Here is a 27,886-nt window from a genome sequence, read left to right as displayed (position 1 = left end):
TGACCACGGCGTGGCTTGTCTCCTAGGCGTTCTTTGTTGACCACAACTCCCGGACCACCACGTTCATCGACCCCCGGCTCCCCCTGCAGAGCGGCAGGCCCACGAGCGCGCTGGTGCACCGGCAGCACCTGACCCGGCAGCGCAGCCACAGCGCGGGCGAGGTGAGTCACGCCCGGGGACCGCCGACCGGGGCTGCTGACCCTGGGACCCCCCGACCAGAGCTGCTGACCCTGGGATCCCCAACCGGGGCTGCTGACCCTGGGATCCCCAACCACGGCTGCTGACCCTGGGACCCCCAACCACGGCTGCTGACCCTGGGACCCCCAACCGGGGCTGCTGACCCTGGGACCCCCGACCGGGGCTGCTGACCCTGGGACTCCCCCACCGACTGGGGCTGCTGACCCTGGGATCACCCCCGACTGGGGCTGCTGACCCTGGGACCCCCGACCACAGCTGCTGACCCTGGGACCCCCAACCGGGGCTGCTGACCCTGGGATCCCCGACCGGGACTGCTGACCCTGGGACCCCCGACCGGGGCTGCTGACCCTGGGACCCCCAACCGGGGCTGCTGACCCTGGGACCTCTGACTGGGGCTGCTGACCCTGGGACCCCCAACCGGGGCTGCTGACCCTGGGATCCCCGACTGGGACTGCTGACCCTGGGACCCCCGACCGGGGCTGCTGACCCTGGGACCCCCGACCGGGGCTGCTGACCCTGGGACACCCCCGACCGGGGTTGCTGACCCTGGGACCACCGGCTGGGGCTGCTGGGTGCTCCAGGGGGTGATGTGTGGCTCCTCCTCCCTGCTTCGCTCTCCTGGTTTGACGTAGAGATGCTCATTGGAGGCTGGGAGTGCTGGAATGTTGACAGGGCTCCTTTGGAGCCCCGTGGAGCCCCGTGCCCAGTAGAAGAAGCAGGCTATAGGAGGGGAGACAGAAGAAATGAGAGGTTTTCTTACATTCAGAGGATGGTGAGAGAGAGAATTCATAATGTGGTAAAATATTTAAGAGGGGATGATGAGCCTGACTGGTGTGGCTCAGTGGTTGAACATTGACCTATGAACCAGGAGGTCACGGTTCGATCCCCAGTCAGGGCACATGCCCTGCTTGCAGGTTCAATCTCCGGTTTGGGTGTGTAGGAGGCAGCCAGTCAATGGCCCTCTCTCATCATGGATATTTCCCTCTCTCTCTCCCTCTCCCTTCCTCTCTGAAATCAATAAAATATATACTTATTATAAAGTGGGGATGATGAGCCCTTTCGCCCCCCTCAGGGCAGCTTCCCAGGAAGAAATGGATGGGACTTTGAGTGGGCTGAATTTGGGTAAAATGTAAGGGGGTTTCTTAAGTGAGGCTTGCTGGATTCCATGAAAATCTTCGGCCAAGGCTGTGGGATTGTGGCATTCTCACTGACTAATATTCTTTAAAATGGAGTCTATCAGAGAGTTGACTTGTGCACTGTAAGTGCCCAGAGAAAGTGGGTGGGATTAAGAATGACTGACCTTTCTATGGGGCTCTCCTTGGCTAGTGTGCAGGGACCCATGGCAACCACACGAGGGCTCTCTAACAGCCCAACCAAAACCAGAAGCCACCCCTTCCTGCTTCTCCTTTCCTGTGGAGGCTTAAATAAAGAAAGGGTGTGTTGGAGGTCACGTGTCTCCTCCTTACACGGACGTCTGCTTTGGATACCGATCCTCACTGCATATGCGTTGTTCCCAACAATTCCCTTCGACGTACTTAATTCCGGCTGTTTTCCTGCATGCCTCTTCCCCATCGCTGGGCATACCCTGTTTTCAGCATTGTGTTGCAAGCCACATATCTCCGTAGCTTCTATTAGAAGAAACAATGATGAGTGCAGTGAGTAACTGGACTTGAGACATCAGAATTCCACCCTGGAATTCCCCCTGGAATCCTTTCCACTCTGGCTCTCGTGCACCCGGCGTGTGTGCTGGCTGTGAGCGCAGACACAGGCGTGTACGCGAGACGTGCATGTAAACATGATCCACTGCAGGATGAGGTCGCCACAGAAATATCTGTGCTTTATGAGCGGCTGATAAATCTTCACCTTGCCCTCCCGTTAGCCGTTCGGGGTGAAGTGGGCGATGCACTCCACGCTCGTCTGGCAGGCAGACACACCTTTGGACCCGTGCACGACGTGGAGCACAGTGAGGGCACGGCCCGACTCGCCCACGTGGCCGGTGCACTTGAGCCCCGTCTTATCTTGACTTTAACCACACGAAGCTGACTGCTCGGCTGCTCAGGACTGCGTGCGTGAGATGAATAGCTGGACTCATGTTTTCTTCCCATGAGCTAGACCAGTGGTCGGCAAACTCATTAGTCAACAGAGCCAAATATCAACAGTACAACGATTGACATTTCTTTTGAGAGCCAAATTTTTTAAACTTAAACTTCTTCTAACGCCACTTCTTCAAAATAGACTCGCCCAGGCCGTGGTATTTTGTGGAAGAGCCACACTCAAGGGGCCAAAGAGCCGCATGTGGCTCGCGAGCCGCAGTTTGCCGACCACTGATCTAGACTGTTTCCATGATCTAGAAGTAGCCCGTGGTGGGAGAGGGGCCTTAAGGGGCACGTGAACATCTGAGTGACCATTGCTCTGTGCCTTGATGGACACTGAGCAGTGGGGAGAGGTGCCCCCTAAAGACTGAGCATGGGGGCCCGCCTTGTTCAGCCTTTGAGGGGACACGTGTCCTGGCACCGCGAGGGAAGGTGCACTTCAGGCAGCGACAGGCGCCGCTCTCGGGCCGCCCCCGGGCCGGCCGCCGGATGGGAAGGAGGGGTGGGGTGTGGAGGAGACCTCCGCTGTCCTGGGAAATGGCAGCAGCAGCATCCGGACAGGAGGGAACGTGTCTGTGGGCGACCGACACATGAGGTGCAGTTCACCCTGGAGTCTCCCCACGTCGCGGAGTCGCGGGGATTCATGCCGGGGACCAGCCGCTCCCGAGAGGCAGCGTGAGAACTGTTCAGTCACAGGTCGGGCTTCCCCGCCCCGCTCCTCCGCTCCTTTAGCAAACCCTCAGGTGGGGGGATGGGGCATCTCTTCCATCCGCCGGCAGATACTGACCCCGCACCTGCAGGGTGGCCGTATGGTGCTTGTTTGAGTGATTCGCGTCAATAACATAGGTTCCCGTCCTGTGTTCTTATCAAGGAGAGAGTAGAGGAAACTAAGCCCAGTACAGATGAAAAAGCACGAGTGAGAAACGCTCTATCACCTGTTAGAAATGCGCACCTGAGCTGTGGGAGCTCAGAGATGCTCACGCTTCATCTCGGCGTCGGGGAGGGGAGGCCTCAAGGAGGGCTGTCTGCTGGACACTGACAGCGAGAACATCCTGGGGGGTGAGCAAGCCGTGCAGGGTGGGGAGACGTTGCCAGTTTCAGGGCCTTGAGAAAAGCCCTCCCCAAACCCCACACCGATGCCAGCTGGCAAAAGGCTTGTGCAGGTGTGAATGGGTGGGAGGAGAGGCTCTGTTTTAGAAGTGCCGATTTATAAATCCAGCGTGTTATTCTGCCTTTTGTTCTCTTACGCTCCTGTTCCCTGTCGTCTTAAAAGGCTCCTGTGATATCGGGGTGGGGGATGCTCACACAGAGCGGAAGCAATGGTGGCGTTTCCTCTTCGGAATATTTTTTGTCTGTCTGCTGGTGTGAAGGAGTGTCTGAGTCTGTAACAGGCCCCATGGCTAATTCAGGTCAGGGCAACCCCACTTGGCTCCTCCACGCCTGCTGTGATTAGCTGCCCCGGGTGGGAGGTTCAAACCAGAAGGAGCTGTTGGGCCGGGCGCTCTAACAGGCGAGCGGAATTGCTCCTGAGCAGGTAATCCGCCAGCCCAGAAGCCCACGGCTGCCCTCCGGCCCCTCCTCTGGGAGGCAGGGTTCCCTGGCCGCCGGCCAAAGGCAGGGACACCCTGGCTCTGCCGCGCCGTGACGTGTTTGTCCCACGCGGGTCCTCCTCTGTGTGTCCCGTGGCAGGCGTGGGTTCTGTCGGGCGGAGGTCACCCCTGCTGAGCGGGTGTGCCGTTGAGCTCCCGCAGCCCCTATCATTGTGAGCGTGTGAGCTACCCCTGTGCCTCGCGGTGAGCAGGCACTGCCCCTGCCCCCTCAAGGACCCGGGGGTCCCGCCCCTCCGCTCAGTTCAGCAACGAAAGCAGAGCTTTTGGGGATCTCGTACCAGCTCCCCTGCTGGCATCCCTTCTGATCAGTTGGTATTGACCAATGCTCGTCGCCCTAGCTGGTTTGGCTCAGTAGATAGAGCGTTGGCCTGCGAACCAAAGGGTCCTGGGTTCGATTCTGGTCAGGGGCACGTACCTTGATTGCAGGCTCCTCCCTAGCCCGGGCCCTGATCAGGGTGTGTACAGGAGTCAACCAATCGATAGGTTTCTCTCACATTGATGTTTCTCTCTGTCTCTCCCTCTCTCTTCCACTCTCCCTAAAAACAATGGAAAAATATCCTCGGGTGAGGATTTACCAAAAAAAGAGCAAAAGGAAAAACGTGGCTGGGGCACCGATAGCGAGCACGCGCGGTCTCGGTGCGGAGCCTAAGGGATGCTTGTGTCCGCAGGTCGGAGAGGATTCGCGACACGCGGGGCCGCCCGTCCTTCCCAGGCCGTCCAGCACGTTCAACACCGTCAGCAGGCCGCAGTACCAGGACATGGTTCCAGTGGGTATGGCACCCTTCCCAGAAGTCTCTGCTTCTCGTGCCAGCCTGGCCCATGCATGCTGTGCTGGCACCGCCCCCTGTCCGCCCGCTGCTCTTGCCCTGGACTCAGGAACTCGGCGTCATCCCCAAGAAACTGATCTGAATCGCAGAGCACTCAGGCCTTGTAAAATCCTCTAGGAGGAGATTTTTTAATGCCACGCTCTACGTTTTCTGAGTAGAGCTATTGCATTAGATCAGGCGTCCTTAAAACTACGGCCCGCGGGCCACATGCGGGTGTTTTTGCCGTTTTGTTTTTTTACTTCAAAATAAGATATATGCAGTGTGCATAGGACTTTGTTCATAGTTTTTTTTTTTAAACTATAGTCCGGCCCTCCAACGGTCTGAGGGACAGTGAACTGGCCCCCTGTTTATAAAGTTTGAGGACCCCTGCATTAGATTGTTGAAGTTAAAGAAAAATAAGTTGTTAAGGATTTCTAAATATACCTATATTTCTGATTATAAATAAATGTAATCAAGATGAATCATCTTAAGTAAAAAAAAATTAGTTTTCTTGATATAAGAGGAATGACAAAAGCCCTCAATAAATTTCAAGTAACGATTTTTAAATTTCTCTGGGCACTGGGCACACTTGGCTAAGATACATTTTTCTCTTAACAAATTGTTGATGTTGCTGATTGTGTTGTAGGTGTTGATGTAGTTGGTTTGGTAAAGAGCTATGTGTGGCTTCATGGCATCTGTTTCCACATAGAATTTGGGAATGGCTTGTTCTCTGCATTTTGGTAGTAGCTGTTGCTGGCGACCGTAGCATTTTGGGGACTTGTTCTGCCTCTTCACCTCGCTGCTTGGCTCATATGTAATCAGAAGAACGTTTTCTATTTCTAAAAGCTACTTAGGAAGTTGATTTTGATAAGCCATAGATTGAAGTGATCAATATATAGAATCCTGGTGATCTCACCTTGCTATTTGATAACAAGTATGACTCATCAAGTGAGTGTAATGAATGGTAAAGAACGTCACACCGGAGAGATCTAAGTCCAATGTTCATAACAGCATAGACACAGAGGGGAATTTAAGTGTCTGTAGTGGCTTGAGTACCAGGAATATCAACCAGAAAAACAGATTTTTAAAAGTTTGTGTTCATATGCACAAAACTAATAACGGGTTGTCTGTAAATGTTGTCCTGTTTTCTGATTTTTCAGCTTACAATGACAAGATTGTTGCATTTCTGCGCCAACCCAATATCTTTGAAATTCTACAGGAACGTCAGCCTGATCTCACCAGGAACCACTCACTCAGGTAACCATGACATTGGCGTTTGGTGCGGGTGTGTACGCCCCAGCTTTAAATCTTCAGGAACAATGCTCCTCGTCTTGGAAATGTGCTCTTTCTGTCTGGCATGCTGACCAGGCGCATCTTGTGCGTGAACACTTTATGTCGTCAACGCCAGGTCGCTGCAGTCCTGGCTTTTCTCTGTTAAGAACAAGGATGGAATAAAATTGACGAAAGAACCTAGAACCTTCTTTAAAGAATATGAAAAAAACACCCCACAAAAATTCACAGCAAAGAATGCACCCTAGATGTGCAGATTATATTGAAAATAACAAGACACGGACCTTTTTGAGTAGCTTGAGAAAACAAAAGTAACATAGAGCGTATTGAATTGAGATTCATAAAACCCTAGACTTGGTATTCGAATTTTTCCGAAATAAAAACACAGGGGCACCGGAGGAGGGAACCCGATACGTCTACAGTCCCGCACTCCCCTGCATGAACCCTTCCTTCTAAACAGGCCTTCCACGCCTCCGGCTTCAAGCCCGTTGTACTTTCCTGAAAACACGCGGCTCCTTCTCTCTGGCAGGATTTTCCTCTTCTTTTGCACTGGGCAGGAAAGACCTTGCCTTCGGAACTCAATGCCACCCGCCCCTCCATGACACGGTGCAACTTCCCCGTGTACGCTCCCTCTCAGGAGCGGCTAGATTTTCTGTGTCCCTGGGGAGATGGAAAAGTGGGAGTGAACGCGGACAGTCTGCCAGAACTCCAAGCCCATTGGGTTTACACGCCACATTCACTGGTAGGAATAGGTCTGCCCAGGGGTGCCGTCCTGACCCACAGTGACCCTCAAGTACTTCTCTACGTGGCTGTGCCAGACTGTTTTCATCCGGATCATCCGGGGAGCTTTAGGAAGTACAAGATGCCAGGTCTCATCGCCCCCAACTCCTCTCCCTTCTCTGAATTTGAACCCCCTAATCTTCCACACCCTGCCCAGAAGTTTCATTCAGGAGGTCTGGGGTAGAGCTCAGCACTTCTTAAAACCTCTCTCTATCATTTCACTGGTGCTGCCAGGTTTAATAAGCTGTGGTCCAGACACTGAACTTGATACTTAATCATGTAATATATCAAGTTATCCTTCATACTATTTTGGTTATATGACTTCTGTGCTTTAATTAAACTTTTGAGTCTTTATGCTTTATTTTCAATTCAATTTTAAGCTCCTTACAAATAGGGATGTTATTCAAATCATCATTATTTCTCTTCCTTATGCTCAAATATCTAGAGTAACATTTTGCATATAGTGAATGTGTGTGTATGTATGTGTGTGTGTATATATATATATATATATTTATATATATATATACACACACACATATATATATACATACATATCTATACTAATAAAAGAGTAAGATGCAAATTGACTGTACCTTCATGATGCCCACCAGCCAATCAGGAGTGAATATGCAAATTAACCCAACAAAGATGGCGGGTTAATTTGCATACACAGGTGCTGAGCAGGTGGGGGCAGGGTGGGATGCTTGCGCCTTTGCCATGGTGACGACAGGCATTCTGCACTGCCCCAGCCGCTCAGGGCCTCTGGGCAGCGTGAGAAGGTGGAAAGGCAGCTCCGGCCAGAGCGAAGGTGGTGCTGGCAGCCAGGGGAAGGATGGCCCATTCTTGCACGAGTCTTCGTGCATCGGGCCTCTAGTATATATATACCCACACATATATATTTTTTTTTAGTTTGAAAATAAATTGCCAAATATTCTTACGATGTTCTCTGTCTCTATTTTTTCCTGAGGTATTTCTGACATATAACATTATATTCATTTCAGGTGTTCAACATAAGGATTTGATATTTGCATAGACTGTAAAATGATCACTGCAATAAGTCTAGTTAACATCTGTCACCAAACATAGTTATAGAATTTTTTCTTGTGATGAGAGTTTTAAGATCTACTCTCTCAGCAACTTTCAAATAAGCAACACAGAATTAACTGCAGTAGCGATTTTCAGTCGTTGTACATGCAATACTATTTAGCCAGGGGCACTGACTTCTTTTCCCTTAGATTGTCAAATAAAAAGTGACAACAGTCCTCGTTGTTTTGGCTCAGTGGATAGAGCATCAGCCCATGGACTAAAGGGTCCCGGGTTCGATTCTGGTCAAGGGCATGTACCTCGGTTGCAGGTTCCCCAGCCCTGGTCAGGGGTGTGTGCAGGAGTTAACCAATCGATGTGTCTCTCCCACATTGATGTTTCTTTCTGTCTCTCCCTCTCCCTTCCACTCTCTCTAAAAATCAATGGAAAAACATCCTCGGGTGAGGATTAACCAAGATAGATAGATAGATAGATAGATAGATAGATAGATAGATAGAGGATCTCTCTTATTTTTTTAAAAAAGTGACAACAGCCAGCACAACAATATCTGTCCATTGTGAATAAATTAAAATTATTCCAATTTATTTTGTCAGATCAGCAAAAAATATATTTCTTGGTGTGCTGCAGACTTTTAGTACTAAGTTTATGTGCCCTGAGCTGGGAAGGGTTGAAAATCACTGAACTAAGGTCACCATCTGTCTGTCACGTCCCCAGGACTTGTTTCCTTTACCACTGAAGTTTGTACCTTCAGACTCCACCCATTTCGCCCTCCCCACCCACCCCTGTCACATCTCTAAGCTTATCATCACCTTCTAAAGGTCAAGGCTGACACGGCAGCGGCTGCTTCCACAGAAATCCCAGTTTCCCATGAGTTGACCTCTAACTCGAGTCTGAGTACTTCCCCAGCTTCACAAGCACGCTGCTCTAAATCCCACCCAAATCACCCAAACCACACACGTTACCATCTGTGCGTTTGTGTACTGTGGCACCCCCTCAGCAATTCATGGTGCACCGAGAGTCTTGCGTAAGAAGGCCTAGTTAATAAAACTGAGAAATGAGCTCCTCAGTTGTCTAAAGAGAAATAGTACAGATTCTGGGCCACAAAGCAAAAGGGACAAACAACAAAATCCTCCTCTTTAGCTAATCCCTGAATAAGGAGAACTCTTTTCTCTCTTTTCTACCAACTCCAGCCCTAACACACACACACACACACACACACACTCACACTCTTCTCATCAAGATCTGTTCTTCTGAAAGTACACACCACACACACACACACACACACAAGAACAAGGAAGCAGAAACTCAGTAGTAAATTTTTTCCTGTTGCTCTGTTCTCCACATTATTATGTACATCAACTTAACATCTCTTCAAATCTCCACTGTTGGGGAAATCAGATGATTTGATCTACCTGAACAAGGCATCTAACATTATCATTATTCCTTTTATTTAATTTTATTATGTTTTTAAAATATATTTTTATTGATTTCAAAGAGAAAGGGAGTGGGAGAGAGAGATAGGAACATCGATGATGAGAGAGAATCATTGATGGGCTGCCTCCTGCATGCCCCATACTGGGGATCGAGCCTGAAAACCCCGATTCATGGCCTGACTGGGAATCAAACTGTGACCTCCTGGTTCATAGGTTGATGCTCAACCCCTGAGCCACCCTGGCTGGGCCTGTGATTATTCTTTAATTTCTTAAAGAATAATTCTTTAATTTCTTAGAACCGTAACAGGTCCTAACAGAGGGAAGAGCTGCAGGTCCCATTGGTAGCTTCCCATTTTGGTGGTGTTTTTTTCCAGCTTTTTAGAGTCTTAGAAGTCTCTAATCTCCTAAAGTTTGCTGAAGATGTTTAGTTTTTAGTGACAGACAGCCTTTCTTCTAGGGTAGATCTCACAGGATAACCAGTTGCTCAGAAATGATTGGATAGGTTTTGAAGTAAGTTTCCATCCTATTCCAAGACCCATTTTGGAATGAGTTTCCACTTACACGCTCCCAAGCTGTTTACAGAGGTCAGCCATGGAAAGGGCCTGCAGTCGTGCCCAGCCGGCGTGGCTCAACCTATGCCCCATGTGGTTGAGCATCAACCTATGACCCAGGAGGTCATGGTTCGATTCCCGGTCAGGGCGCATGCCTGGAGTGTGGGCTCCATCCCCAGTGTGGGGTGTGCAAGAGGCAGATGATCCATGGTTCTTTCTCATCATTGATGTTTCTATTTCTCTCTCCCTCTCCCTTCCTCTCTGACATCAATAAACATAATTTTTTTTAAAAGGACCTGCAGCGGTGACAGGAGAGGAAGAGGGACGTAAGGCAGCGAGGAGTGCTGTTCCTCTCCCACGGGGCGTGGCGCCGTGCCTGCTCTTTCTGAAGAGCTTGGGTAGTTCAGCGTTTTGCTTGTCATGACGGCATATTGGGGCAGTTGTCTGTCTGTTCTGTTTCGGATGGTGAGAAACTGCACCGTAAGAAGCATTCCCGCGGCCCCAGGTGTGGGGAGCAGCTGGGTTCTTGGACCTCGTGCTCCAGTGACGTTTGTGATGAGAGATTCCTGCATGGGATAGAGGCACTGAGTGACCCGGTGTCAAAGGGGACCGTGGACCGTCTGTGCATGTCCTGAGCCAGGGTTCCCAGGACCAGCGTAGCCCTGTGTGCTGCCCCCTCATGGTGGCCTGGCCCGAGAGGGAAAACATCCCTCCGTGGTGTTTCCCCCATAATGCCGTGAGGAGAAGTGTTGCTCTTGAGAAATTCAAATAGATACACCTCTTTACTTGTTTTTTTTTTTTTTCTGTTTTGCTTATGATTCCTCCTAAACCAGAAGGTAGCAAGCAATGTATTTGGAACTAACCTAAAATTAAAATCTCCTTGTTCAGACACACCATCCTACATAAAATGGGGATACTCTTAATGTACCCCGTTGAATTAGTTACTGCTATCAGTTCCTTGGGACACATTTTACTGAAAACGTTCTTGCAGACTCATAAGGGTGTCATTATATTAAAAATCAGGTGCCTTATGTGTCTGACTTTGATAGTTTATCATAGAAATGGCATAATAGTATACCATCTGTGCTTAAAGTGCTTTACAATACCTTGTTTTTTCCCTAACATATTGATTCTTATGTATTTATATTCCAAATCAAGTGCAAGCTACATGAAATCAAGGTCAACATCTTACTCCTCTTTTTAATCCTCATAAGACCCAGAGGGAGCAGGTCGGAGTAAGTCCTTGGGCAGGCCCTTTAAGAGGAACTGCCTGAGACTCCAGAAAACACCCCTCCCCAACCCCCTCACCCCCCCACCCCCCACCCGCATCTCACTCAGTTACAATCCCTGCTGATTTCCACAGCCAGAAGATATAGGACCTTCTCTTCCCAGCACGTGAACCCTGGACTGGGGGGCCTGGTGTGGGGCTGGGACCCCTTGCTCTCCAGGGGGGACCTCCTCAGCCGAGACGTCCCTCCCGATTTTTACCCCCACACGTGGGTGTGGGATCAGCCTCGAAGTGGCTGCCTCTCCACATCCTCAGCTCTAGGACTTCTGCTCGCTGGGCCTCAGGCGATTCTGAAGCATGGTTGTTCTGTAGACTAGCTGTACCTTGGAGGTGGTTGTGGGCGGATGGGAGCATGCACCTACCTGTGCTGCCATCTTGACTGGACAGCATTATTTTGCATATGGAGACGAACTTTTGAATAATGTACTGAACTTTTAAAATACATGGAGATTCAGCCCTGGTCAGTGTGGCTCAGTTGGTTGAGCATTGTCCTGTGGACCGAAAGGTCATCGATTCGATTACCCATCAGGGCACATACTCAGGTGGCAGGCTTGATCCCTGGTAAGGGTGCATGCGAGAGAGAGGCAATCAATCGATGTTTCTCTCCCTCTCCTTCCTCTCTCTCTAAAAAGCAATGAAAACATATTTAAAATAATACATTGGGATTTTCATAGGGGAGTGTTTCTTATATTTACTTTGGATACAATTAAAATACACTTTTCTATTTTCTCTTCTATAACTATAACATTTTTTGTGTATTGAACCCTTTCATTTCTTACAGTAAAATTTTCTTGTTTATTTAAGAACTCAGCATTTCTCGTCGAGTTTTTCCAAAGCATTTTATGTTTTATTTCTGTTGTGGGTGGAGTTTTTTTTTTTTTTTAAGTCTTCTAAATAATGATTACCGAAATGTGGGAAACCACTAGTTTTTATAGTATTCTTTTCCAGAAATTGGTACTTCGAGGTTTTTTTGTCCTTGCCTTGACATTTTTTTATTACTGTTTAGAAAACACTGCCATATCCTTATCTGTCCCTTTACATGCTTTTTTCTGGCTTGCCCATCCTAATTGCTTCATATTAACTAATTTGTTTGTTTTTTTAGTATATATGGTTATTTTAAAATAAAACTACAGGAGATAAAACAGTTTCAATTCCTCAATATATTTTCTTTAAAACACCTGTTATCAAATACATAATAAAATAGTATAATTCATAAGAAAATAAAATTCTCTAGTTATACGTTCTAGTATATCCTTGATATTCATTCCTCAGAATAGCGATGGACTTAGGTTCAAGCTCTTGGAATGCCTTAGGTAAGGTGTCTTCTAACCAGATTCTTGTGTGTAATAACTAAACTCCACTTTTAGAGTTCAAAATGGCTCTTCTTTATTGATAATGTCTCCCACTAGCTATTGAATTATGAGAAATGTAAAGCCTTCATATTTGTTAACTCTTTGATACTCACAGAGTTATTTCAGTTTTATAGAGAGCCTGTCATTTTGTCGACTGCATATCATAAAAGTACTCAACAAATATTTGTGGCATGAACAAGATAAACAGCATTGTTAAAGCCACCTGCAGAAACAGAAAAAGGAGTCAGATACAAGGCTTCTACTTTGGTCCTGTTTTCATTAAATCTTACTGGCTCTTGAAAAATGAATAAATAATTATGAGGCCTACTTAATAATATACACAATAGCTAAAAATTATTCAGTGCCACCATGAAATAGGTTCCACGCTAAGTATTGTATTTTCATTCATTCATTTAATCCTTCCCACAAACAACCCTTTGAGGCAGGCACTATAATTATGTTTATTTCAAAATGAGGAAGCCAGCAAAGAGAGTTAAGTAACTCTTTATGTTTCAATTTTATTTTTTGATTATAGTTTACATTCGGTGCTTCAGATGTACAGCCTAGTGGTTAGACAGTCACATACTCTACAAAGTGTTCCCCCGAATATGTTCAGTACCTGGCACAGTACATAGTTATTACAATATTATTGATTATATTCCCTATGCTGTACTTTACATCCATGACTATTTTGCAACTACCAATCTATACTTCTTAATCCCTTCATCTTTTCCACCCACCCCTTCCCTCCAGCAACCATCACTCCGCTCTCTGTGTCTATGAGTTTCTTTCTATTTTGTTTATTTGCTCATTTTGTTCTTTAGGTCCCACGTATAAGTGAAATTGTATGGCATTTGTCTTTCTCTGACTGACAGACTTCACCTAGCATAATACCCTCTATTATGCTATATGAGAAGATTTCATTCTTTTCTGTGGCTGAATACTATTCCGTTGTGTATATGTCCCACCTCTTCTTGACGCACGCGTCTGTTGATGGGCACCTGGGTTGCTTCCATAGCTTGGCTATGGTAAATAATGCTGCAGTGAACACATAGTGTATTCGTTCGAATTACTGTTTGGCTTTCTCTGGATATACAGGGTGTGGCAAAAGTAGGTTTACAGTTGTGAGCATGCAAACAGTTTATTCTTGTATTATCTATTTACTAGAGGCCTGGTGCACGAAATTCATGCAGGGGGGGTGTGTCCTTCAGCCCAGCCTACACCCTCTCCAATCTGGGACATCCCTCTCACAATCCAGGACTGTTGGCTCCCAACCACTCGCCTGCCTGATTGCCCTTAATCGCTTCTGCCTGCCAGCCTGATCACTCCCTAACCACTCCCCTGTCAGCCTGATCAATGCCTAACTGCTCCCCTGCTGGCCCGATTGCCCCTAACTGCCCTCCCCTGCTGGCCTGATTGCCCCTAACTGCCCTCCCCTGCCAGCCTGGTAGCCCCTAACTGCCCTCCCTTGCCAGCCTGGTCACCCCTAACTGCCCTCCCCTGCCAGCCTGATTGCCGCCAACTGCCCTCCCCTGCTGGCCCGGTCACCCCTAATTGCCCTCCCCTGCCAGCCTGGTCACCCTTATCTGCCCTCCCCTGCTGGTCTGGTCACCCCCAACTACCCTGCCCTGCAGGCCTGGTACCCCCCAACTGCTCTCCCCTGCAGGCCTGGTACCCCCCAACTGCCCTCCCCTGTAGGCCTGGTCACCCCTAAGTGCCTTCCCCTTGGTTAAATTTATTCCTAGGTATTTTTAAAATATATCTTTTATTGATTTCAGAGAGGAAGGGAGAGGGAGAGATAGAAACGTCAATGATGAGAGAGAATCATTGATCAGCTGCCTCCTGCATACCCCACAAGGGGGATCGAGCTCGCAACTGGGCGTGTGCTTTGACCAGGAATCAAACCATGACCTCCTGGTTCATAGGTCGGTGCTCAACCACTGAGCCACGCCAGCTGTGCGATTCCTAGGTATTCTTTGATGCAATTGTAGATGCACTGTTTCCTTAGTTTCCTTGTCCGATAGTTCTAAGTAACTCTTTAAATTCTTCTCACGGAACTGATTCGTATCCATTTACAACAAATATTTTCCCCAAAACATATGGCTGGTTAATGTCACTTCTGTGGGTCCATAAGTATCCTGTGACCATAATGGACCAATATTTCCAAATCTAACCTCTGTAATAGGACGGAGAAAGGAAAGCTGATCCTGTCACTGCTCGGCTCTATACAAGTCAGACTGGACCCTGTGATGCAGTAAAGACTGTGATAAATATTGGTGCTGATTTTCCTTCCTTGGCATCCACCATTAGAGAAGTCCTGGGGATTCCTCTAAAACTGCCCTCGGGGAGTTTTTTAAAAACCCGTGTATTTTTGAAGGTGTTCCCGAGCTGTGTCTGCAGGAACTGTGTGTGCTGCAGAGCCTGCAACCCGGAGCTCTGTGGTTTAGACGCTTCTGGTCGTTTCTGATCATGTGCCCTTCTTCAACTTCAACAAAATGTTGGCTGGTTCCGGTGGGAGTATTTTCTGTGGGAATTCCGGTCTTGAGACTGTGTTTATTGTCCTCAAATGATCTTCTGCTGGGGTTTTTCCTCTGGGGTGATTCTCTGTGCTGGAGGAAGTGGTTGCAGAAGGCTAATTATTATGGGCATCGGAGAGACAGCAGCAGCCAGCGACTTTCTCCTGAGGTTCTCACTAGACAGCTGAGCCTCGTACCACGGTTGTGAGTTTTCTTTAGAAGGGATTGCTTCTTTGCCTGTCTTTGCACGTCCCTCAGGGGGTTCTGTTTTAGTTAATAATCTGAGGTCCACTTTCTCATTGTCTTTTTCTCTGCCACAACAACAACAAACAAAATGATGGCCAGATAGTTTCTTCCAAACACTGAGTGGACTCAGAGAAATTTGTTTGGGGCTGAGTCTGTCCTTTTGGGGTTAACTGATCCAGTACCTGGCTTGCATTTTACTGAGCACTGCTGTGTGCACAGCCCCATGGTAGGCACTTGGGGAACATAGAAGCAAAGGAGGAAGGAAGGGCTTTGCCCTCAAGAAACTCATGTTTCAAAAGGAACTTAAGTTCTAGCTGCGTGGCCCTGTGGGAAAGTTTGATGGAGGAAGTGCTGGGATGTACCCCAGAGGGCACAGAGAGGAGCAACAGCCATGCAGAAAAGTTCACATGGTAAACCGTTATCCTATCTAATAAAAGAATAATATTCAAATTGACCATCACTCCAACACACAAGATGGCTGCCCCCATGTGGACACAAGATGGCCACCACAAGATGGCCAGCAGGGGAGGGCAGTCGGGAGGGACCAGGCCTGCAAGGGAGGGCAGTTGGGGGCGATCAAGCCTGCAGGGGAGGGCAGTTAGGGGTGACCAGGCTGGCAGAGGAGGGAAGTTGGGGGCAAACAGGCTGGCAGGGGAGCAGTTAGACATCAATCAGGCTGGCAGGGGAGTGGTTAGGGGGTGATCAGGCTGGCAGGCGGAAGTGGTTAGGGGCAATCAGGAAGGCAGGCAGGCGAGCAGTTGGGAGCCAGCAGTCCTGGATTGTGAGAGGGATGTTTGACCACCGGGATCGGGCCTAAACAGGCAGTCGGACATTCCTCGAGGGGTCCCAGATTGGAGAGGGTGCAGGCTGGGCTGAGGGACACACCCCCCCATGCACGAATTTTGTGCACCGGGCCTCTAGTTTGAATATAATCTTAATCCTCATTATAAGCCACTAACATGGCTTTAAGGTGAGGGCAGTAGGGAGGACTGCCAGAGTCCTCATAACTCTATGCATGTATGAAATAAAACTGAATAAATACATTCATGTAACTTTCAAATGTCCCCCTAATAAGAGTCATTGTATCTTCAATAATATTTCCCAAACCTGTTAGTTTATTTCAGACACTGAGTAAACTCATGGAAATTTGTTAGGAGCCAAATCTGTTACTTCTCACTCTAAAAGGAAAAGAAATATGGCAGATCTACAATGTCGACTTTAACCACTTTTATTTTAATGAAACATAAACGTGTGCCAATGTAAGATATGCATAACCTTTTTATCTCTGTACTTTTGTAAACTATAAAACCAAGAGACATACAAATTAAATAAAAACTTAAAAAATCAATCACATTTGAACTAATGAGAAGACTTGGTTTCTCAGAGGCCACATCACCAACGTTGGGACCCTGGTCAGGGGAAAGATACATTTGTGCTTTTCGCTTCAGTTGTGTTTGACTTGATTGTTGTGATGTTGCATCTAATGGTCCATCACTGCATCTGTGGCATTATCATGGTCACCATTTTTCCTTCTTAACAAATAGGGTAAATTTTGTCTGCCGATTCATTGTGTTGATGAGCGAATTCATTCAATAGCGCACCCCTAAATACAATGCGCAAGAGAACATACGTCTTAACCTATCCCCTGTGATGATCCTACTGCCACTTTTCTATTGTAAACTATTGTAAAACCTTTGTTCTTAGAATGAATTGTGACATCTTTTATGCTTTCTTTAGTATAAATACCTCATTTACCTTTCACACCCATCTATTTTGTTTTTCTCCTTAGCCTATGGCAACTTGGAGATACATCACTTAGCCTTCCTTCAGCATTGTCATTATGCAAATTAAGGCTACAGAAGAAAAGTTTGGTGTTTTCAATTGGGAAAGAATTGTGCATGAATGGTAGACAAGGGTCGTTGTTATCATCATATTTACCATTAAGGCCTTGCCACAGACCTAGGGGCCTGGCCCTGACGCTTTGAAGTTAATCTCTGATCACTTGGCAGCAACTGTCTTGTAAATGCAAACATGGGAGCCACAGTCACATGGCGGTGTTCAGTCATAAACGTCAGGAGATTATCTAAAATAGGCTTCCCTCCATATCAGCAGTTTTGATTATCAAAGTGAAAACAACATTATTTAATGGTCCCAGAACTCAAGATTTTGTCTGTAGATTTCTGGTAGACAAGAACACCAGTTTGAGAAATAGTGGTCTATAGAATATTGGTCACATACCCGAGGACAAGAAAGTAGTTCCCTTATTTATTTATTTATTTATTTATTTATTTATTTATTTTCATTTCTCAGAAAAGATTGGTGACATTTCTGAGTAGAGCTGCTGACTTCTGTCTCGTTCTCAGCCTTGACCAACATGTTCCCTTGACCAATGCCTACTTTGTTTCTACCCTAAAAGGCTTTAGGAAGGAGTTCATAGAATGGGAGTGGGCATCAGGCCAAAACAGAGTTCAGCTAGCTCTGTGGTCGGCAAACTGCGGCTCGCGAGCCACATGCGGCTCTTTGGCCCCTTGAGTGTGGCTCTTCCACAAAATACCACGGCCTGGGCGAGCCTATTTTGAAGAAGTGGCGTTAGAAGAAGTTTAAGTTTAAAAAATTTGGCTCTCAAAAGAAATTTCAGTTGTTGTACTGTTGATATTTGGCTCTGTTGACTGATGAGTTTGCCGACCACTGAGCTAGCTGAAAGTAACTAAGATTTTCATGTGATACTAGAGTTGCCCATTGACTTTCTCTCTTTCACGGTGCCATGAACTCATTGCGAAAGGAACTGTGTCTTATCATGTATTGGGTTCCTGGTGTGTGATACCGCGCCTCGCACATAGGAGGCTCTCAGAAGACGTATGCTGAGAGAACGCGTGAATATTAGTAGAAGAAAGTACGCAGTGGTCTGATGTACATCAGATGACATGCTCCAGTGTCTTGTTCTCGGAAGCATATGACCCATAACTTGTCTCTGTGATGTGTTAGCTGGTCCCGCAGGGAGCTAGTCTCAGCCTGCCTCGGCTCTGTTGTTGCCTAAAGAGTCAGACGAGCGACCTTCACTGCTTAAGAGTTAATATCTGGAACGTGGTGGACAGTTTCCCACGTGGCACATTTCCTTGGGTGTCTCGGGCTTTTCTCTCCTCACCCCGTCACCCTGGTGATTCAGAACTATGATCTTTTCCTTATTCACAGGAAACACACAAGCCACAGTCCAGAGCACGATAGCCTTGTAATTGCCGCACCCACTCTGGTACCTCCAGGCAGAGAAGTGGGGGGGAGCTCAGCCTGTTTGCTTTCTGATTTTGATCTGTTTGCCTGGTTCACTGTGATGATAGACTGAGGAGATAAATGGTATATTTGTTGGAGATAGATGTTGATTCTTCAAGATCAAAGTATAGTGTTACTGACCCTCAAAGAGTACTTCTTTGTTTAAATTATTGTTTATTTTTTCTCCAAGATAACTTTTCCTTGTTAGCTTTTTTAAACCAACTTTTATATTTCTTACCCCCCAAAAAAAATCATTCACCAGATAATGGGCCTCGGTTTTCATCCTGTGCTTTAGACATGTGATTTGAACACTTGGGGGAAATGTTCTGATTGGTTGGAGCCTCCAAACTGAAATAGTGTTAAGAAGAGAGCTGGGCTTTCTTACACACATGTCTGCCATCGTATGTGTGTGTGTGTGCACACACACACATACACTATTGGCAGTGAAGGACAGACAAAATTGGCCATACCAAAGGTTAGCTGCTTCATATACTAACATGTTCTGTAAAATGGATCTAGCCAGAAGAAGCCAGGAACTGAACTGTTTATCTAGCAAGCTGTGTGGCTGAGAGAAAATCCAGTGACTTTCTGTGATTAGGGATTTTTTTTTTTTGTCTCAACAATTAAACCTCGCCTTCCACTTCATTGCCTTCAGGCCTCTATGTAGCTCAAAATAGAATTTGGAATTTGGAAATGTAAATTGCAGTGGAATTTTACTAAAATAGTAAACGGAAATGAAATGCTCTATAGATAAGAACTAAATATAAATAAATACTTGCATCTAAATAAATGCTTAAATACTTGCTGTTTCATAGTATGGTATACAGGAATCCGAATACATTGTTGTTAGCCCTTAAAGTAAGACATGCTTATGTGGGCCCCAATGTACCTATCAAATGTAATGCTTTCAGTATCATAATTTATATTCTTATTTTTTCCCCTCATTTCATAAAAAATAACATGGTTTGCTTTGAAATAGCCTGGTGTAAATCAGGGGATGCAACTAGGAAAAATTTTATTAAAATTGTATTAATGTAAAGAATTGGAAATAGTAACATGACTCATGAAACAAACAAAACACCTGATGTTATCACATATGTCTGTAATAGAATGATGGTAGAATAGAGCACATTGTGGTGTTGGACATGAGTTCGTATAAGCCTGTGTGCTTTTACACAGGTGGACACAGAATCTGACTCTCCAACTGTAGTAACTGAAAGTGTCTCACATTTTCAGTTATTTGAAAGAACCGTCTGCTCTTATATTGAAAATATAATGCAAAGATGCTACCTGCTTCCAAGTAAGGATGCGCTCATCACGTATAATTTAAAGGTATTCCCTCAGGAATATAAATGACTATCCCTACACACTCACTATTTGAAATATCAGGGAATCAGCCTGAACGATCTACAGTCGATTAGATTCAAGCCCACAACAGGCTTTAACTCAAAGCAGGGACCGAGTTTTCTTGGTTGGATGATACTACGACCGGTAGTAGGACCTGGGCAGCAAAGTAGCAGGCAATAAAAGAATCTTTCCCAGCGTGAGGACTGGGTAATGTTGACCCCCGTGAGGTTGTCCTTGAAGGCAAGGACCATGTCTGCCTTGGGTGTGTGTTTCTAGGGTGTCACACCGTAGCTGCCACCGAACAGGTACCCCCAAAACCGTGTGACCATCATTTAAAAAATTGGTGCTTAAAGCACTGAGTTATGTCTCAAAAATCGACTACATAAATTGTGAGCCGTTTCTCTGCTTGAACAGGGAGAAGATCCAATTTATTCGAACGGAAGGGACCCCAGGATTGGTGCGTCTTTCCAGTGATGCAGACCTTGTGATGTTGCTGAGGTGGGTGACGCTCCTTCTTCAACTAGGAAGGGTCTTGTTACCGGGTATCGGGAGCATTTTAGAAAATAATCTGACAGTACTGGGAGCCTTGATTCTTGAGTTCCTGTGGAATGCTCACGATGCAGAGGTGGGTGCTGGTGTAGGGGTCCTTCATCCCGGATTGCCTTTCCCTTCCCATCATGGACTGTCTGGTTTTGTTTTTGCCCTGCTGGCAGAGGAGGTGGTATTAGAGCAGGGGCGGATCTGGAGAGGCCCATGAGGGGGATGTCCCATTCACAGGATGGAGCAGAAGGGTAGATACAGCTTACCCCTTCAGCGCAGAAGAGGTCACGTTTGTGTTTTCTTTCAGATTTTGTGTGTGTGTAAAATGGGCTCGGTCCCCTTTGGCTGATTCAATAGTGTTTATTTACTTTACGGTCTTGAGAGTTTTAGGTCTGGGAAATCAGATCAAGTTGAAATTTGGTCCCTGGGACTCACTGTCAACGTGATAGCCCTTCGTAAAACCGACCGATGGTGTTTTCTCTGCTGATGGCGAGAGCAGCTTTGGTCTTAAATTTTAAGAGTAGTTTCGAGGGAAAACAGCCAGGTTTCAAAAGCCCTTTTCATTGTCAGTATTACCCTTCGAATGGAGGAGGCCAGAGTGAAACAATGCCTGCTCCCCCCAGTGGCTGGGACACCCCGCCAGTGTGACCCCCATAGAATTAAAGGGCAAATCATGCTGAGCCACATCAGCCAATATTTTATTTATCCCACAGTGCTAACAACCTCATTCCTGTTACTCATAACGATCTTGACCCGATCAAGACCTAACTGCCTACTTGATAGTTGCCATATTTTAAAAACGAAAGCCAGACCGTTAGTTTCCTTTACTGGATTTTTGGAGCATAATTCATTGAGATATATTCACTTTCCGTAAAGATTTCATTTCACTTGATTCTGAATAAGACCTATGGTAGAGGGGTTCCTTTTCGGTCCAGAGGGTGAGCCTTGCTTATGGTGTCCTGAGCTCGTTCTGAAAACAGGATATACTGTGTGAGACAGTCAGGAAGACGATTGGTCAGTTAATATGGAGTATGGTGTTTCTGCCATAGTTTGGTTGGAAATATTTGGATGATCAAATGTGTTTATCGTTTTAATAGTACAGTGACACGATGTATTACTTGTGCTGCTTAATAAATGATCTTTAATGATTACTGAAACTTTTGGGGATATCCTTAGTTCTTTATTTTTAATTTTCCTTTGGAGTTTGAGTAATTTGAAATAGTGACTGTGAACTCAAGCAACGGATTTGTTGCTAACACGGGAAGACTTTGCCTGTTTTTATACTTTGTCTATTTCTTAAAAAGAGAAGTCACTCCTGGTCAAATGAACTTGATTGCCAGCAGGCTGCAGTGTAGAGATGGATGACACAGCTCTGGGAAAGTATTCCATTCAAAAATAAACCTGTATAAGGCTATTTTCCAATATAGATATCATGAAACCCAAGAGTACCTAAATGACTCTTGGGTTGCTGCATCTGTTATTGATTATTCTAATTCATATATTCTTTCACTAACTCAGCTCATGTAAAAAAAATATACCTCTGTTAGAGTTCATATAGGAAATGAATGATAAATTTGGCTACATTTGAATTTTAAAATTTACACAATGAATGACACCATATATAAGGACATAAAGAAAGGTAACATAAACTGATAGAAAAAAAATAGATCCAGAGACAGAGAAACATCAAAACAAAATACATAGCCCTAACCGGTATGGCTCAGTGGATAGAACGTCGGCCTGTGGACTGAAGGGTCCCAGGTTCGATTCCGGTCAAGGGCATGTACCTTGGTTGCAGGCACATCCCCAGTAGGGGGTGTGCAGGAGGCAACTGATCCATGTTTCTCCCTCTCATCGATGTTTCTAACTCTCTATCCCTCTCCCTTCCTCTCTGTAAAAATCAATAAAATATATTTTTAAAAATAAATAAAAAGCAAAAAAAAAAAAGAAAGGTAACAAACTAGAAGAATATATTCACAACACATAAAAATGATATAAGTACATAAAAGAATGCCTTTAAATCAATTTAAAAGAAAAATGGGTGAAGGCTGTCAAAAGGCATTTCGTAGAAGCTCAAGCAACAGTAGCCAGTACAGTATGGAAAGATGCTAGCAGTCATAATAGGCAGTTTCAGATAATGAGATACTAGTTCACACTGTTCAATTTGAAAAAAAATCCAAAGCCTGATAATACCAAATGATAAGTTGGACCTCTTTTGTTGCCTGGACGTGGTGGGATTGCCATTCCTAGACCCTCTTTGGAATACAATTTGGCAATGTTATCTATAGTTGAAAAGGCATCTGCATCATGACTGAGCAGTTCTCATTTCAGATATGTTACCGTATTTATGCTAAGAAGCTCTTTTACATATGCCCAAGGTGTTTTATGCAGGATGTTCACTGCACCATTGATAAAAGCACAAAGTTGGGGAGAAGTAAATATTTGTCAAAGGAGATAGGGATAAATAAACTTTGTTCATAGAATGATCTGCTGCATAGCAGGTAAAAATAATAAACTACATCCTTATATATTAACACAGACAAATCTCTGAATTATATTGTTGAATAAAATGTCCAAGGATGCTGTGCACGTATAGCTATTGTAATTTTTAGCAGTGCATTAGGCAAAGCTATATATTTTTTTATCTATGCCTATGTGTTGCAAAATATAAAACTATGGGAGGATACCTATTAAGGTCATGAAAGAGGGGAACAAAGGCTACTGCATATACACACTTGCACACATGCAGATATATATACACACTCATACATATACACAGATCTACACGTATGCATGCATGTTTGTCTGAAGTAAAAATAAAACACAGGTGTAGATGTCTGAGGAGAGGGTGCTGATCCCTACTCTACAATTAATTCAGCTAGGACTTTGTGATAACAGCCATTACATGGGACTTCTCACTAGCGATTCACTTTAAAATCTCATTATTCCAAGGACTACTGAGTTACTGAAAAAGAGAAATGACCGTTTCAGGGCCTAATTAGGTATTAAACATGTGATTACTTACCGCTCTGTCTCCAAATCCCCTGACTTCTATGTTGAGAAGTGGAAAGATGGCTTTAAAAAGCACCCTGTCTGAAAGTGCCTTTGCTACCACGGCCGGTCTCGCAGGCGTGTGCTTGTGGATGAAGGACAGAAAGGCTATGGAGTTGTCCTTGCCCCGCTGCCATGCCGGGTTTCCCAGCCTCGGACGCGCTGCCGCTGTGCGCTGGACATGCCTTTGTTGCAGGGAGCTGGTCTGTGCATTGTGAGATGCTCATCGGCATCCTGGCCTCTACCCACCAGATACCAGAAGCACCCCCTCCCCCAGTTATGGCAACCAAAACTGGCCTCCAGCATCAATCCGCGTCCTCGGATGGTGTGGGGCAGTGGTCGGCAAACTCATTAGTCAACAGAGCCAAATATCAACAGGACAACGATGGAAATTTCTTCTGAGAGCCACATTTTTTAAACTTAAACTTCTTCTAACGCCACTTCTTCAATATAGACTCGCCCAGGCCGTGGTATTTTGTGGAAGAGCCACACTCAAGGGGCCAAAGAGCTGCATGTGGCTCGCGAGCCGCGGTTTGCCGACCACGGGAGTCGGGGAAGGGCAGCCTTGCCGGGCTCGGAAGCAGGGTCTGGGGAGGCCCTTCCGCAAACCCCTACATGGGTAAACTCTCCCACTTTTCCTGAATGTCTTCTGAAAACAAGGAGCCGGTTTTAGACGTGGCTGAGTCTAAAGCAAACCTACGTCCACCTCTTACTTTAAAAACTCCTTATGGTTGCTTTCATTCTGTTTTAAGTGTTTGTTTGAGTTAGTGCAATCAATCCTGCTTCTCCTTACCATGATATGTATGAGGTGGGATTCCAAGAGAGCAGGTACCTGCTGGCTGCCTGTTAGAAGACTGGTGGGAGCCGCAGATGCGGGACTGGGTCATCGAACATCAGAGCCCTCCCCTTTGAGAACCATTGTAAAGCCAGGCTCGGCGCGGGAGCAGACGACTGAGGAGCTATTTTGTCTTCTTTTGCTTTTAACGCTCCTTGTAAGTCCTGAGCTCCGAAGGCTGAGACCGCGGCCTGTCCCTCAGAGGAAGCTGTGAAACATGCTTTGTGTACCCACGAGGGGCTCTCAGCAGATGTCTGCTGTGTTGGAATCTTATTCCCAAATTTAACCCTTTGTACTCGCTTGCTTTTTTCTCGATTCCTTTATTCTAATGCTAACCGTGTCGAGTCATACTCGACATCCGAGTGCAAAAGGTTAAAGTGGCAAAACAGAACCGACACTGTCCGGAGTCGGTAGGAAACCAGACCAGTGGCCGCAGGTTTCTCAGAAGCGGCTGCAGCCGCCAGTCTGTGTGGGACAGGCCCGCAGGCAGGGGACAGCGCTCCGGGGGACGGGGACGAGGCCTGTGCAGGACGGGCCAGCAGGCAGGGGGACAGCGCTCCTGGGGGACGGGGACGAGGCCTCGGGCGGGAGGGTCAGGAGGAGAGAGCAGCTGTCTCAGCGTGGAAACAGGCTTGTCCCCACCTCGATGGCTAAAGTGCGCGTTTTGTTTCTTGTTTCTCCCCAGTTTATTTGAAGAAGAGATAATGTCTTATGTGCCTCCGCATGCCTTACTCCACCCCAGCTACTGTCAGTCCCCGCGCGGCTCCCCCGTGTCCTCTCCCCAGAACTCGCCAGGTGAGTCCACCTGCAGCTCCCGGGGGTTCCCCGAGGAGCGAGCCCCAGGTCAGAGGTTCTGTTCTTCATCAGGGACTTTCGGGGGCATCTTCAGGGCCAGCCAGGGGCATGCTCTGTGGCCCGCTCTGTCCTCTGGGACTGGCTTGCTTCCCGGGGGATTCATGCTGACAGGAGGTAATGACATTCCAGAAGAGAGAGGTCAAGGTTCGCCGTGTGACCAAGTCAGGCACAGAACTTAGTCTTCATTCTGCAGGGCCTAATGTGCCTCGGACAGCGTTAGGGCACAGAATACTAGGTTAGCTTTTTGGATTTAAAAGGTTTTAGTTAGGAGGCTGATTCAAGGAATAATAAAAAGAAATCTCTGCTTTCAAGAAGTAATAGAGAATTGAAACTGGTCAGCCTCAGGGACTTGGAGAGTTTTCCCTGCAGAAGTCATGACCTGCGCTGGATGGGAAGGACATGTGGGCAGACAGAGCACGTGATAGATGAACAAACGAAAATGTTTACGTTCAGATTCTTTTTGAAGGAGGTATGTTGTGAATGAAGGGGTGAATGGATAGATGAGCAAATGAACGAACTAACGAATGAATGAATGAATGAATGGTAGAAAACGCAGCTTAGCAAGTGAGTGTTTTTAAAGGAGGGTAGTCATGATGTTGTAAATCAGCTGTATTATCCTCATTATAGGCAATGCATTGTTCACACTTTAACAGCTTTCAGAATTTAAAACGATGTTACGAGGAATCCAAACTCCATATGTTTTGCGAAGAGCTGCTCTGTGTTCGTTGATCTGTAACATGTGTTTTCACATGTTGTGATAATGAAGCTACCGCTGACTTGAATGCCACAAACAGGAAAGGGTTCATTTACCACAGATTTATTGAGCATCATCTGTGACCGGAGCACGGTGCTGCAAAGATGAGTAAGGCGCTCTCTGCCTTTGAAGGGTTCGTAGTGCGCCAGTGAGTCAGCAAACGACTCCAGAAAGCTCTGCGGTCCGTCCTGTATGGAAGAATGTGTGGGAACACAGATGTGGGAACACGTCTCCCCTTAAGACCAGGGGTGGGTGTTTAGGGAAAGATGAAGAGACCAGGTATGAAGGGGAGCCCTGAAGAATGAGGACAGGAGTTTCCCAGGGAGACCGAAGGAAGTAGCACCTTCGTGGCACCAAAGCGGGAACACAGTTGAGGGCACAGTGAAGGCAAGTTCCCAACGCTCAGACTGGAAAGACGGACGAGGGTCTGTTGGTCATCGATGCCTCACCTTGGAGTCCACATGGAGCCCCTAAAAGTTCATAAACAGACAAACACCCTGCTTTACCAAGACCAGCGTGGTGGCAATACAGAGGATGGGTTAGAAAATGAGAGACTAGAATCAGAGAAACTATTTGGGAGGCTGTTGTGTTGACCCAGGTGACATGCTAAGAGCTGGACTCCTGACGCTAGAGAAAAGGGAATTAATTCGAAGACAAGAAGGAGGTGATACACCAGGACTTTGAGTTCCGGCAAGGGAGGTTCTGAGGTCCTCACCACCTAGATGGCTAGGAAGACGGAAGATGGTAACCCCATTTACCAAGAAAGGAAAAGGGTTAGACTGGAGGGGAGGGGGGAGTGAGTTTGGTTTGGACCCGTTTCCTGAGGAATCTTCGGCGATATCCAGACACAACTGGAAAAGACCGCTGTGGAGCTCCGGAGAAGCGCTGGCTGGGAGGGAGCCCAGGGGTGTGGTGGCCGCTGGGCCCAGGGTGAGAGGGGAGGAACGAGGGAAGACAAGTCTGTGGACAGAAGGGAGAAGAGAGCTGGCCCCTTGAGAGACCCCAGCATTTCAGTGACGGGCGGGGAGAGAGGGTGCAGGAGAGGGAACCAGTGGATTTGGGAACAGAATTAGGAAAGTCCTTTCAGGGAAGCCAGGTTTCAGGGAGGAGGGAGCGGTTAGCAGGGCCACATTTTCAAAGGCGGCGTGAAGGATGAGGTCTGAGAAGAGGCCGTTACATTTGGAATTGATGGAATGGGGTCTGGCCTTTGCCAGGGCGGTTTCCGTGGAACAGTAGGTCACAGGCTGGGATGTGAGCGGCGACAGCATGACAGCGGACGTCAAGTGGACGCCAGGCGGGTAGAAGATTGTTCTCAGAAAGTGGGAAAGGAAAGAAAAACAGGACAGTTACCTGGAAGGAGAAGAGGCGTTGAGGAGGGCGTTGAGGAGGGGGAAGCTGAGCGTCCGTGTGTCGAGCACACATGGTCAAACATGTGGGTGGGAAGAGAGTGGCCCCTCGAATGGGGCAGGGCAGCAGGCGGCACAGCCCAGGCCGGGGGCAGGCAGGACCCTGGGGGCCGAGGCACAGGTCAGCTTGGGAACAGAGTAAGGACACCAGCTTGGATGCTACGGGATGGAAAGACAACAGTAGATGACACTACAGGTAAGTTTCAATGTCACATAGACATTGGATGCCAGCGTCCAGGGGGGGGGATTTCCATCATTCACAGCTGGCCTTCATCTTTGTCCACCGTGTGTGACGTCGAGACCAACCCCTCCCTGACCTTGAATTTCTGTAAAATGGGAATAACAGTGGTCGCCTCCCCTGGTTATTTGGAGGAAACCTCGCTGGAGAACACCATCCCCAGCATCCAGTACATATTCGTTTATTCCTTTCTTTTTTCCTTTTTGGAAATAGGATCCTGAGAAGTAGCATTTGCCAATATTTGAACCATGAATAACTGCAACATACCAACCCATTTCTCCCTGACTCGCAGGGCCGGCTGCCTAAATCGTTAATCGTTCCGACGGGTCTTGATCGTGGCTGGAGCCCAGGGTGACGTTCAGTTGGGCTGTCCCTCTCCGGGGGCT

General features: G+C 46.9%; 1 protein-coding gene across 4 annotated transcripts in view; it reads left to right on the top strand.

The window, feature by feature from the left end:
- The window catches only part of HECW2 (HECT, C2 and WW domain containing E3 ubiquitin protein ligase 2), a 260,292-nt gene that overhangs the window by 186,876 nt on the left and 45,530 nt on the right, over window positions 1-27,886 (top strand). For 3 of the 4 annotated variants that reach the window (XM_079782596.1, XM_079782597.1, XM_079782598.1), the window contains 5 exons: window positions 27-161; window positions 4,570-4,672; window positions 5,868-5,964; window positions 20,236-20,319; window positions 24,933-25,042. In XM_079782596.1, coding sequence (XP_079638722.1) covers window positions 27-161; window positions 4,570-4,672; window positions 5,868-5,964; window positions 20,236-20,319; window positions 24,933-25,042 — 529 coding nt within the window. The remainder of the gene's footprint in view (window positions 1-26; window positions 162-4,569; window positions 4,673-5,867; window positions 5,965-20,235; window positions 20,320-24,932; window positions 25,043-27,886) is intronic. The other variant, XR_013814098.1, reaches the window with a different exon arrangement.

The sequence above is a fragment of the Cnephaeus nilssonii genome (genome assembly GCF_951640355.1).
Source record: "Cnephaeus nilssonii genome assembly, chromosome: 10".
Classification (NCBI taxonomy): Eukaryota; Metazoa; Chordata; class Mammalia; order Chiroptera; family Vespertilionidae; genus Cnephaeus; species Cnephaeus nilssonii.
This window is presented reverse-complemented; position numbering and strand designations above follow the sequence as displayed.